At 44.3% G+C, this 13103-nt stretch overlaps 2 protein-coding genes across 2 annotated transcripts in view; one reads left to right on the forward strand and one right to left on the reverse strand.

Annotated features, from left to right (window-relative positions):
• The window catches only part of LOC127581022 (polymeric immunoglobulin receptor-like), a 271890-nt gene that overhangs the window by 110740 nt on the left and 148047 nt on the right, over positions 1-13103 (reverse strand). The window lies entirely within an intron of this gene.
• Positions 11062-13103, forward strand: part of LOC127580798 (polymeric immunoglobulin receptor-like) — a 60692-nt gene continuing 58650 nt past the window's right edge. The window contains exons 1-2 of the mRNA XM_052034696.1: positions 11062-11189; positions 11273-11381. Of these exons, the coding sequence (XP_051890656.1) occupies positions 11184-11189; positions 11273-11381 (115 nt within the window). The 5' untranslated portion in view covers positions 11062-11183. The remainder of the gene's footprint in view (positions 11190-11272; positions 11382-13103) is intronic.

Consider the following 13103-nt stretch of genomic DNA (forward strand, 5'->3'; position numbering starts at 1 on the left):
CTGTCATGGCCACAATATCGTCATTCCACGTACTGACCTTTGCTCTAATTCATCACCCTTACTCTTAATACTTCTTGCATTAAAGTAAACACATTTCATCCCATCCAACTGACTGCATTTATGCCCTATCCACTGCCTATCCTATCTCACAGTCTCTCCACACATTGCATCTACTTTTACAACAACTGCTCCATCATCTGACCAAGCATGCTGGTTCCCATCCTCCTGTCAATAAACAGAGGAGACAGTTGATATCTTTATTCCAGCACAGAAATGTCAAATACGAGAGGACATGCTTTTAAGGTGAGGGGGGTAACTTCAAAGGAGATGTGTGGGGCAAGTTCATTTACAGAGAGTGGTGGGAGCCTGGAATGCGCTGCCAGGGCTGGTAGTGGAGGCAAGTACGCAAGAAGCATTTAAGAGGCTCTTAGATAGGTACATGAATGTGCAGACAATGGATATGGACATTGTGTAGGCAGAAGGGATGAGGTGAGTTAGGCATTTAATCACTCGTCTAACTAGTTCGGCACAACATTGTGGGTGAAGGGCCTTTTCCTGTGCTGTGCTGCTTTATGTTCTGTGTTCCATGTAATCAATGTTGCAACAATGTAGTTCAGCTTCTTCCATTTGTAAATCCTTCTCACTCAGTAGTTCCAAGGTCATTGATTGCTGACCAATCAATCCAATCAATCATCTCATGTGAAAGTTATCACCTAATATTTGTAAATCCATATCCTATGCTGCTAAGTCCAGTGTAGATTTTCCATTTACAAATAACACCCTCATTTCATAGCTCCAAGGGTCATTGTACGTTCATGGGTTTCTACCACACGTTCATTCTATGAAAAGTAACACATCCTGTTTATAGTCAGTGCAAGATGCTACTGACTTACTTTACTCATCACCCAACTTGTTGTTCCAGAGCTCATTGACCTTTGAGGTGTTAATCTACAGCTATACATACATAGAACATAGGTCATGGAATAGTACAGCACAATACAGGCCCTTCGGCCCACAATGTTGTGCTGACCTTTAAACCTCACCTAAGACTATCTAACCCCTTCCTCCCACATATCCCTCTACTTTAAATACCTCCATATGCTTATCTAGCAATCTCTTGAATTTGACCAATCTACCTGCCTCCACCACCGTCCCAGGCAGCGCATTCCATGCCCAAAACACTCTCTGGGAAAAAAACGTTCCTCTGATATCTCCCTTGAACTTCCCACCCATTACTTTAATGCCATGCCCTCTTGTATTGACCATTGGTGCCCTGGGAAAGAGGCGCTGGCTGTCCACTCTATCTATTCCTCTTAATATTTGTACACCTCTATCATGTCTCCCCTCATCCTCCTTCTCTCCAAAGAGTAAAGCCCTAGCTCCCTTAGTCTCTACTCATAATGCATACTCTCTAAACCAGGCAGCATCATGGTAAATCTCCTCTGCACACATTCCAACGCTTCCACATCCTTCCTATAATGAGGTGACCAGAACTAGACACAATACTCTAAGGGTCGTCTAACCAGAGTTTTATGGAGCAGCATCATTACATCGCGGCTCTTAGATTTGATCCCTCCACTTATGAAAGCTAACACCCCATAAGCTTTATTAACTATCCTATCCACCTCTGAGGCAACTTTCAGGGATCTGTGGACAAGGACCCCCAGAGCCCTCTGCTCCTCCACACTACCAAGAATCCTGCGATTAACTCTGTACTCTGCCTTGGAGTTTGTCCTTCCAAAGTGTACCACCTCACACTTCTCCGGATTGAAATCCATCTGCCACTTCTCAGCCCAGCTCTGCATTCGATCAATGTCCCTCTGCAATCTTTGACAATCCTCTACACAATCCACAACATTACCAACCTTTGTGTAGACTGCAAACTTGCCAACCCACCCTTCTACCCCCTCATCCAAGTCATGAATAAAAATCATGAAAAGTTGAGGTCCCAGAACCGATCCTTGTGGGACACTGCTGATCACAGCCCTCCAATCCAAATGGACTCCATCCACCACAACCCTCTGCTTTCTACAGGCAAGCCAGTTCTGAATCCATATGGCCAAGCTTCCCCGGATCCCGTGCCCTCTGACCTTCTGAAGAAACCTACCATGTGGAACCTTGTCAAACGCCTTACTAAAATCCATGTAGACCACATCTACTACACTACCCTCATCAATCTTCCTGGTCACCTCCTCAAGGAACACTATCAGGTTTGTGAGACATGATCTTCCCTTCCCAAAGCCCTGCTGGCTGTTCCTGATCAGACCATGATTCTCTAAATGCCCACAGATCCTATCTCTAAGAATCCTTTCCAACAGCTTGCCCACCACAGATGTAAGGCTCACTGGTCTATAGTTCCCTGGACTATCCCTACTACATTTTTTGAATAAGGGGACAACATTTGCCACCCTCCAGTCCTCCGGTACCATTCTTGTGGACAACAAGGGCTCAAAGATCCTAGCCAAAGTCTCAGCAATCTCCTCCCTCGCCTCACGGAGCAGCCTTGGGAATATTCTGTCAGGGCCCGGGGACTTATCTGTCCTAATATTTTCTAAGAGCTCCAACACATCCTCTCGCTTGATATCAACATGCTCTGGAACATTAACCTTAGGAACACCATCCTCAGCATCATCAAGGCCCCTCTCCTTGGTGAATAATTCATCAAGGAGAATAATACTTCAAGAGAAGTATTCATTGAGGACCTCACCCACTTCCACAGCTTCCAGGCACATCTTCCCACCTTTATCCTTAATCTGCCCTACCTTTACTCTCGTCATCCTTCTGCTCTTCACATAAGTGAAAAATGCCTTGGGGTTTCCTTAACCCTACTCGCCAAGGCCTTTTCATGTCCCCTTCTTGCTCTCTTCAGCCCCTTCTTAAGTTCCTTCCTTGCTTCCCTATATTCCTCAAGAGCCCTATCTGATCCCTGCTGCCTAAACCTCATGTATGCTGCCTTCTTCCTCCGAACTAGATGTTCCACCTCTCTTGTCAACCATGGTTCTTCAACCTGCCATTCTTTCTGTGCCTCACCGGGATAAATTTATCCCTAACATCCTGCAAGAGATCCCTGAATAATGACCACATCTTCATAGTACAATTCCCTTCAAAAATGTCATCCCAATTCCCACTTGCAAGTTCTAGCCTTATAGCCTCATAATTTGCCCTTCCTCCATTAAATAGTTTCCTCTCCTCTTTGCTCCTATGCTTGTCCATGACAATGCTAAATGTTCGGTAGTGGTGGTCACTGTCCCACAAATGCTCACCCACTGAGAGATCTGTCACCTGACCCAGTTCATTCCCTAATACTAGATCTAATAAGGCGTTCCCTCACATCGGCCTGTCAACATACTGTGACAGAAATCCGTCCTGGACACACTTAACAAACACTGCCCCATCTAAACCTTTGGTACTAAGCAGGTGCCAATCAATATTTGGGAAGTTGAAGTCTCCCATGATAACAACCCTGTTATTTTTGCACCTTTCCAAATTCTGCCTCCTGATCTGCTCCTCAGTATCCTTGTTGCTACCAGGGAGCCTATAGAATACTCCCAGTGGAGTAACTGCTCCTTCCTTGTTCCTAACTTCCACCCATACTGACGATAGAAAGGATCCTGCTACATTATCCACCCTTTCTGCAGCTGTAATAGTATCCCTGACCAGTAACGCCAGCCCTCCTCCTCTTCTCCCCACCTCCCTATCCCTTTTAAAACTCTGAAGTCCAGGAATATTCAGTATCCATTCCTGCCCTGGTGACAGCCAAGTCTCTGCAAGAGCCACAATATCATAGTTCCATGTATTTATCCAAGCTCTCAGTTCATCACCCTTATTCCTGATGCTTCTTGCATTTAAGTGAATGCACTTCAGTCCATCCACCTTACTACTTTTATACCCTATACTCTGCTTCTCCTTCCTCAAAGCCTCTCTATATGTTAGATCTGGCTTTACTCCATGCACTTCTTCCACTGACCTATCCCACCGGTTCCCATCCCCTTTGCAAACTACTTTAAACCCTCCCAAACCACATTAGCAAACCTGCCTGCAAGGATATTGGTCCCCCTCAAGTTCAGGTGTAACCCATCCAATCTGTACAGGTCCCTTCTTCCCCAGAAGAGATCCCAATCATCCAAAAACCTAAAACCTTACCCCCTGCACCAACTCCTCAGTCACGCATTCATCTGCCATCTCCTCCTATTCTTACCTTCACTTTCACGTGGCACTGGCAGCAATCCTGAGATTGCTACCCTTCAGGTCCTGTTCTTCAGCCATCTGCCTAGCTCCCTAAACTCACTTTTCAGGACCTCATCCCTCTTTCTACCTATGTCGTTGGTACCAACATGTACCACGACTTCTGGTTGCTTTCCCTCCCGCACAAGAATGCTGTGGCCCTATCAGAGACATCCTGGACCCTGGCACCTGGGAGGCAACATACTATTCGGGATTCTGGCTCATGTCCACAGAACCTCCTATCTGTTCCCCAGACTATCGAGTCCCCTATCACTATTGCCCTCCTCTTCTCCTCCCTTCCCTTCTCTTCCCTGCTCAAACAGAATAAGTGTTCATTTTAGATTGAACAAATAGTTGCTGCAGCATTTTATGCATTTATATTGGGTTGTGCCTCAGCCTGTGATGCTCAGAGACATCAATCCAAATTTATCCAACCACTCCTTATCACTAATACACACCAATCCAGGCCTCACTAAAGTTTTATACAGCTGTACCATGATTTGCCAACTGTTATACTCAATTCCCCAACTGATGATGCCAATCGTACCGTACGCCTTCTTTACCACCCTATCCACTTGTGTTGGTACTTTCAGGGAGCTTGGGACTTGCACCCCAAAGTGCCTCTGTACATCAATGCACAAAGGGACATTAAATTTTCTCTGCACCCTTTCAAGCTTATTGATATCTTTCCTGTAAGTAGCTGACTAGGACTGTACACAATGCTCCAAGTTTGGCCTCATGAATGTCACATTCAACTTCAACATAACATCCCAACTTGCGTACTCAATGTCATGAATTATGAAGGCCAATGCGCCAAAAGCTCTCTTTGTGACCCGATCCACCTCTGAAGCCACGTTCAAGGAATTATGGATCTGTATTCCCAGGTCACTTTGTTCTACCGCACACCTGAGTGCCCAAGTGTAACTTGCAAGTCTTACCCTGCTTTGTCCTCCCAAAGTGCATCACCTCACACGTGTCTGCATTAAATTCCATCTGCCATTTTTCAGAACATTTTCCCTCTGGTCAAGATAACTTTGCAAGCTTTGATAGCCTTCTTCGCTGTCCACCGTGCCCCTAATCTTGGTGTCATCTGCAAATTTGCTGATCAGTTTACCACATTATCATTAATATAGATTATAAACAAAAACAGGCCCAGCACAGATTTCTGTGGCACACCACTAGTTACAGGCCTCCAATGAGAGAGACAATCATCTACTACCACTCTCTGTCTTCTCCATGAAACCAACATTGAATCCAATTAACTACTTCATCCTGAATGCCAAGCAACTTTACCTTCTGTACCAGCCTCCCATGTGGGATGTTGTCAAAGACCTTCTAAAGTCCATGTGGAAACGTTCACCACCTTCACCTAATCAACATTCCTGGTAACCTCCTCAACAAACTCAATAAGATTGGTTGGACATGACTGGCCACGCACGAAGCCATGTTGACTATCCATAATCAGGCTTTGTCTATCCAAATATTATATATCTTGTCAGTTTTGGTTTGTCCCCTTTGACTCTCACCAACTTTTACTATACCTCGGTACAAGTGACAATAATAAACCAATACCAATACCAATACCTGCAACAAAGTCCTGTAATGGCCACAACATCCATGCACTGATCCATGCTCCAATTTCATCACCCTTACTCTTAAGCCTTCTGGCATTAAAGTAAGCACGTTTCAACCCATCCAACAGAATGCATTTATGCCCTAAGTACTGCCTGTCCCTCCTCACAGTCTCTTCGCACATTGCATCTACCTTTACAACAACTGTTCCATCATCTGACCTAACATACTGGTTAGATGCCAATCCCCCTGCCAATAGTTAGAGGAGACAGTCGATATCTTTACCCCAGTGTCAAAATGTCTAATATGAGAGGGCATGGATTTAAGGTGAGAGAAGGTAAGTTCAAAGCAGATGTGTGGGGAAAGATTATTGACAGAGAGTGGTGGGTGCCTGGTATGCGCTGCCAGGGCTGGTAGTGGAGGCAAGTATGCAAGAAGCATTTAAGAGGCTCTAAGATAGGTACAGGAATGTGCAGACTATGGAGGGATATGGGCATTGTGTGGGCAGAAGGGATTAGGTTAGTTAGGCATTTAATTAATGGACTAACTAGTTCAGCACAACATTTTGGGTCAAAGGGCCTGTTCCTGAGCTGCATTATGTTCAATGTTTTATGTAATCAATGCTGCTACAATGTAGCTTAGCTTCTCCCATTTGTAAATATCCTTCTAATTTAGTAGTTCCAAGGTAATTGATCACTGATCAATCAATCCAATCGATCATCTCATGTGAAAGTTATCACGAAATATTTGTAAGTCCATAACCTATGTTACTAAATGCAGGTTAGCTTTCCCCATTTGCAAGTAAAACCCTCATTTCATAGCTCCAAGGGTCATTGCACATTCATGGCTTTCTACCACACATTCATTCTATGAAAAGTAACACATCCTGTTTACATTCTCACACCCTGTTGACCACTGCAAAGTGCAAGTAACTTACTTTGCTCATCACCCAACTTGATGTTCCATTGTTCATTGGCCTTTGAGGTGTTAGTGTACGGTTAGAAATGTGCTCAAACTGAATAAGTCTTCAGTTTAGATTGAACAAATAATTGCAGCAGCATTTTATGCATTTATATTGGGTTGTGCCTCAGCCTCCGATGCTCCAGAGACGTCAATCCAAATTTATCCAACCACTCCTTATAGCTAATACTCTCCAATCCAGGCCTCACCAAAGTTTTATACAGTTGTAACTTGATTTGCCAACTTTTATACTCAATTCCCCAAATGACGATGCCAATAATGCCGTACGCCTTCTTAACCACCCTATCCTCTTGTGTTGACACTTTCAGGGAGCTTGGGACTTGCACCCCAAGGTGCCTCTGTAAAGCAATGCTTGAAAGGGCATTAAATATTCTCTGCACCCTTTCAAGCTTATTGATATCTTTCCTCTAAGTAGCTGACCAGAACTGTACACAATTTTCTAAGTTTGGCATCATCAACGTCTGAGACAACTTCAACATAATATCCCAACTCCAGTACTCAATAGCTTGATTTATGAAGGCCAATGTGCAAAAAGCACTGTTTACGACCCGATCCACCTGTGATGCCACTTTCAAGGAATTATGGATCTGTATTCCCAGGTTGCTTTGTTCTACCGCACACCTCAGTGCCCTATGTGTAACTTGCAAGTCTTTCCCTGCTTTGTCCTCCCAAAGTGCATCACCTCACACTTGTCTGCATTAAATTCCATCTGCCGTTTTTCAGACCATTTTCCCAGCTGGTCCAGATCACTTTGCAAGCTTTGATAGCCTTCTTCACTGTCCACTGTGCCCCCAATCTTGGTATCATCCACAAATTTGCTGATCCAGTTCACCACATTATCACTAACATAGATAATAAACAACAGTTGCCCGGTACCGATTGCTGTGGCACACCACTAGTCACAAGCCTCCAATCAGAGAGACAATCATCTACTACCACTCTCTGTCTTCTCCACAAAGCCAACATTGAATCCAATTAACTGCTTCATTCTGAATGCTAAGCAACTTTACCTTCTGTACCAGCAGCCCATGTGGGACGTTGTCAAAGGCCTTGATAAAGTCCATGTACACAACATCCACTGCCTTCTCCTGATCAATATTCCTGGTAACCTCCTCGACAAACTCTATAACGTGACTGGCCACACACAAACTCGTCTTGACAATTCCTAATCTGGCACTGTCTATCCAACTGCTTACATATCCTGTCCCTCAGAAGACCTTCCAATAATTTACCCATGACTGACGTCAGGCTCACCGGCCTATAATTTCCCAGCTTATTCCTGGAGCCTTTCTAAAACAACGGAACAACATAAGCTATCCTGCAGTCCTCCTGCAACCTCACCCGTGGCTAAGTATGTTCAAAATACCTCTGCCAGGATCCCTGCAATTTCTGCACTAACCTCGCACAAGGTCCATGGGGAGACCTAGTCAGACGCTGTGGATTTATCCACCCTAATTAACATCAATACAGCAAACACCTCCTCTTCCATACTACGGATACTGTCCACAACTTTATTACTCATTTCCCTCAGTTCCATAGACTCTGTGTCCGTCTCTCAAGTAAAAGCAGAGGCAAAATTTCATTTATGATTTCCCCCATCTCTTTTGGCTCCATGCATAGATGTCCACACTGATCTGCAAGAGGGACAATTTTGTCCTGGTAGTTCAGCCCTCCAGTATGTCTCCTCTGAGCATAGCTCTGACATTTTCCCTGATGAGTAATGCCACGCCTCCCCCTTTAAAACCTCTCCCTCTATCAGGTCTAAACCAATGGAACCCTGGAACATTGAGCTGGCAGTCCTGCCCCACTGCAACCAAGTCTCTGTAATGGCCACAATATCGTCATTCCATGTCCTGATCTTTGCTCTAATTCATCACCCTTACTCTTAATACTTATTGCATTAAAGTAAACACATTTCAACTCATCCAACTGACTGCATTTATACCCTATCCACTGCCTATCCTACCTCACAGTCTCTCCACACATTGCATCAACCTTTACAACAGCAGCACCATCATCTGACCTTGCATGCTGTTTCCCATCCCCCTACCACACGTTCATTCTATGAAAAGTAACACATCCTGTTCACAGTTTCACATTCTGTTGACCACTGCAAGATGCTGCTGACGTATTTTACTCACCACCCAACCTGTTGTTCTATTGCTCACTGGTCTCTGAGGTGTTAATCTATGGCTAGAAATGTGCTCAAACTGAATAAATGTTCATTTTGGATTAAGCAAATAATTGCAGCAGCATTTTATGCATTTATATTGTGTTGTGCCTCAGCTTGCAATGTTCCAGAGATGTCAATCCAAGTTTATCAAACCACTCCTTATAGCTAATACACTCCACTCTAGGCCTTACCAAAGTTTTATAAAGCTGTGGCATGATTTTCCAACTTTTATGCTCAATTCACAAACTGATGAAGGCAGTCATGCCGTGCGCCTTCTTTACCACCCGATCCACTTGTGTTGACACTTTCAGGAAGCTGGGGTCTTGCACCTCAGGGTGCCTCTGTACATCAACGTTCCACTTACTGTGTGTTTCCACTTACATTCACCCTCCCAAAATGAACCACCTCACACTTGGATTAAACTCCATCTCTCCACCCAGATTTCCAAGTGATCCATATTCTGCTGTATCCTTTCACTAACGTCCTCGCTATTCACAACTCCACCAATTTCTGTGTCATCTGAAAAATATATTTTACACCACCTACATTTTCATCCAAGTCATACAGATATTTGGCAAACAAGAGAGGTCCTAGCTCTGATCATTGTGGAATACCACTGGTCACAGACCTCCAATCAAGAAAACACACCTCCACCACTATCTGCTGTCATCTATGACCAAGCCAAATTTGTATCCATCTTACCAACTCACTGTGGATCCCATGTGACTTAATGTCCTGGACCAGATTCACATGACTGACCTTGTTAAATACTTTACCAAAGTGCTTGTAAGCAGCATGCACTGTTCTATCCTCATCAGTCATCTTGACCACCTCTATCTATCTTATCTTTAAAGAAGTTCAATCAAATTTGTCAGACAGGACCTGCCCAGTAAATAGCCATGCTGACAATTTCTAATTAAGTCCATGCCATTAAGTCCTGTTGCGAAGAATTTTCACCACTACTGGTTTCGGGCTTGCTGATCTTTAATTTCCTTGACTAACCCTGTTGCAAGACGTACCAATTCAAAATTGTTCTGTAAACGCAGTGAATTATTTCACCATTAGACTTCACTCATGACAATTGTTTCCCCTTGCACTGAAGCTCTCCGCAGACTTCACCTGTCCCGGTGCATTCTTCCAAGCAGAGGGTTGTTGGTGTCCCCTCTGCTTTCACCTCTCCTCCCCTAACCCAGCATACCTACACACACCTTCCCCGTTAATAGTAGAGGGGCTGCCAATTTTCCAGTGTCCCTGTTCACCTTGTTAGAGTTTAGATGTTAATCCATGTGTGACCTATCCAGTCTCCGTGATTTATGACTTTATACAAGAGTTGTCTCCTTAACATTTCCTGTTAACCTGGGGGTTCATTTGCTTCAACAACATCATGAGGGGCATAGATGGGGTGAATGGACTCAGTTGTTGTGCCAGAGTTGGGAAATCAAGAACTAGAGGGCATACGTTTAAGGTGAGAGGGGAAAGATTTAATAGCAACTTGAGGAGCAACTTTTTTACACACAGAGTAGTGTATGTGGAATGAGCTGCCAGGGGAAGTGGTTGAGGCAAGTATAATAACAACTCTTAAAAGACAGTTGGACAGCAGCATGGATTGGAAAGGTTCAGAAAGTTATGGGCCAAAATGCTGGCAAATGGGACAAGCTTGGATGGGGCATCTTGGTCGGCATGGACCAGTTGGGCCCAAGGTCCTGTTTCTGTGCTGTATCACTCAATGACCTCTGTGAGCACTATGAAATGACTACACTGGGATTGTACCCATAGTGAATGCATAATTCCACTGAACTGGCTTTTCAAAAATAAAGACATTTTTAAAGCAATTTGTCATTGTTAGTGTTATTGTTCAGTGCCAACAGGCTCTGAACACAGAGATAACAGCCGTTCCATGCTTAAGGATATATCACAATTCTGTGGAAGTGTGGCCAGCAGTTGCTCGTACATAATCGGCACATCCAGTGACATTATTGGTGGCCCCTGACCCCTGTTTGGAGATCTGACATATTGCGGCAGTTCCCCACTCCATCCCAGACCAAGTGGGATGTCCCAGTGGGGGAGGAAATGGGCGGCACCACCACAGAGGAAAGGAGGTTTTGCATGAACTCGGACTGTGCACTCAGATACTCCCCTATCTATGAACAAGTTCTGCATGAGCTGATTCATCTGTGGCTCTGATTCACATACCCAGTGCTGCTGGAGTGTTTGCACAGTGCTCACGCTCAACATGAATGTAAGTAGTTTTTTAAATAAATGTCTTTATTCTACAGTTAACACTTCACCACAAACTGCTGCCTGCTTCCTCTTTTCTATCAGAGTAATATTTTGCTTCCGGAACAAAGAGCCCAGCAACTGACATGTTCTGGCCTGGTCTCCCCGAATAAAACAATGTGGATTCCGATTCTTCTCATGTGTTCCCTGCCCGGTGAGTGACAGCCAGAGCGGGACATCCCGATAATCAGTGTTCGTTTGGGTCTTGGGCACCGTTTCCCCGGCAGAGATGGTTCCAGACTTGTCCAGGTCACAGAGACATAAATTTGCCGCGTTTGGCCTGTATCACTCTAAACCCTTCCTCTCCATGTACCTGTCCAAGTTTATTTTTAAAATTGTTAATATATTTTCCTTAACCGATTCTTCTGGCCGCTTATTGCATATACTGAACACACTCTGGGTAAAAGTGTTGTCCCTCAGGTTCCCACTAAATCTCTCCATTCTCACACAAAACCTATGTGATCTCGTGTTTGATTCCCCAACCATGGGAAAACGACTCTGTTCACCCTATCTATGTCCCTCGTGATTTTATACACCTCAATAAGATCACCCCTCATTCTCCAAAGCTGCAAGAAATAAAGTCCCAACCTGCTCAACCACTCACCATAACACAGTCCCTCGGGTCCCGGAAATATCCTTGTGAATCTCCTCTGCACTTATCCAGCTTCATGGAACCTTTCCTCCAGCAGGGTAACCAAAACTTCAATCCTCAATGGCCTGACTGATGAAGGCTAAAGTGCCAAAAGCCTCCTTCACCACCCAGTCTACCTGTGACACCACGATTAAGGAACCATGCACTTGTACTCACAGCCCCCTCTGTTCTACAGCACTCCCCGGGACCCGACCATTTACTGTGTATGTCCTACCCTGGTGTAAAGGCAGAAAATGGAACTCAATGACATTGTATGCTTTTTGTTCTGCTCCTCTGTACCAGAGATATATTCCTCAATATGTCTGAGATTCTTTAATGAATTGTGAATTTAAAGGGACATTTAATTGACAAAGTCTTCGCAAGTGACACAGACAAATGGTAATCATAGTCTTCGGTAAGCATGTAATATTTCCAATGCTCGCTACGTTTCATTGAAGGCACCAGTGGAATTAATCTCGCAAATATAATTGGCCTCCAGATCACAATCACTTCTCTTCTTTAAACTCCGGTTGATGAAACATTTTATGATCCTCTGTTCGGGAACCTGTTCCCCATGGACTGACGGATCGGCTGCATTTTTCTTGCAATAAGGGATCATGTCCTTTACTTTCTTTGCTTCTAACCGTGTCAATTTGTCCACTTCACCGATGTCTCACAATAATGCTTCTGCTCCCGTGGCCAAACGGAATTTGTCATTTTGTTACTGATTCTCACCGAGTAGGAGTCGCTTGACCTCAGTGTCTTACCGGGCCACTTTACGAGGGCAGTTTCCAGTCAAACGCATGTTGGTGGTTTGAGAATCACAGGTAAACCAGACTGCGTAGAAATGATGGATTTCCTTCATTGAAGTACATTCGTGAGGCATTGGGCTCAACAACAATCCAACGATTCCTTGATCACCAATAATGCTGCATCGTCCATAATTCTAGAAACATTTAATAAATTGGATTCAAACTCCCCGTGTATCCTGGCAGGATTTAAAATCACTCCTGGATTTCCAGACAAAAAATTGACAACTGTTGCAGTACTCTCTAACTACACATTGAATGATAATTGACGGGCACGAAATATCAACTGAATATGGTGCAGATACCCCAAGGCAACAGAACCAGAGGACACAGGTTCAGACCTCACCATGGATGTTATTCTACAGTCTGAGAATATATTTGTAACTGTGGAAGAAGGCAGGACATTGGCCTTATTGAGGTCGTTCAAGGAGGTACA

This window comes from Pristis pectinata, chromosome 20, assembly GCF_009764475.1.
Source record: "Pristis pectinata isolate sPriPec2 chromosome 20, sPriPec2.1.pri, whole genome shotgun sequence".
In the NCBI taxonomy this organism is placed as follows: domain Eukaryota; kingdom Metazoa; phylum Chordata; class Chondrichthyes; order Rhinopristiformes; family Pristidae; genus Pristis; species Pristis pectinata.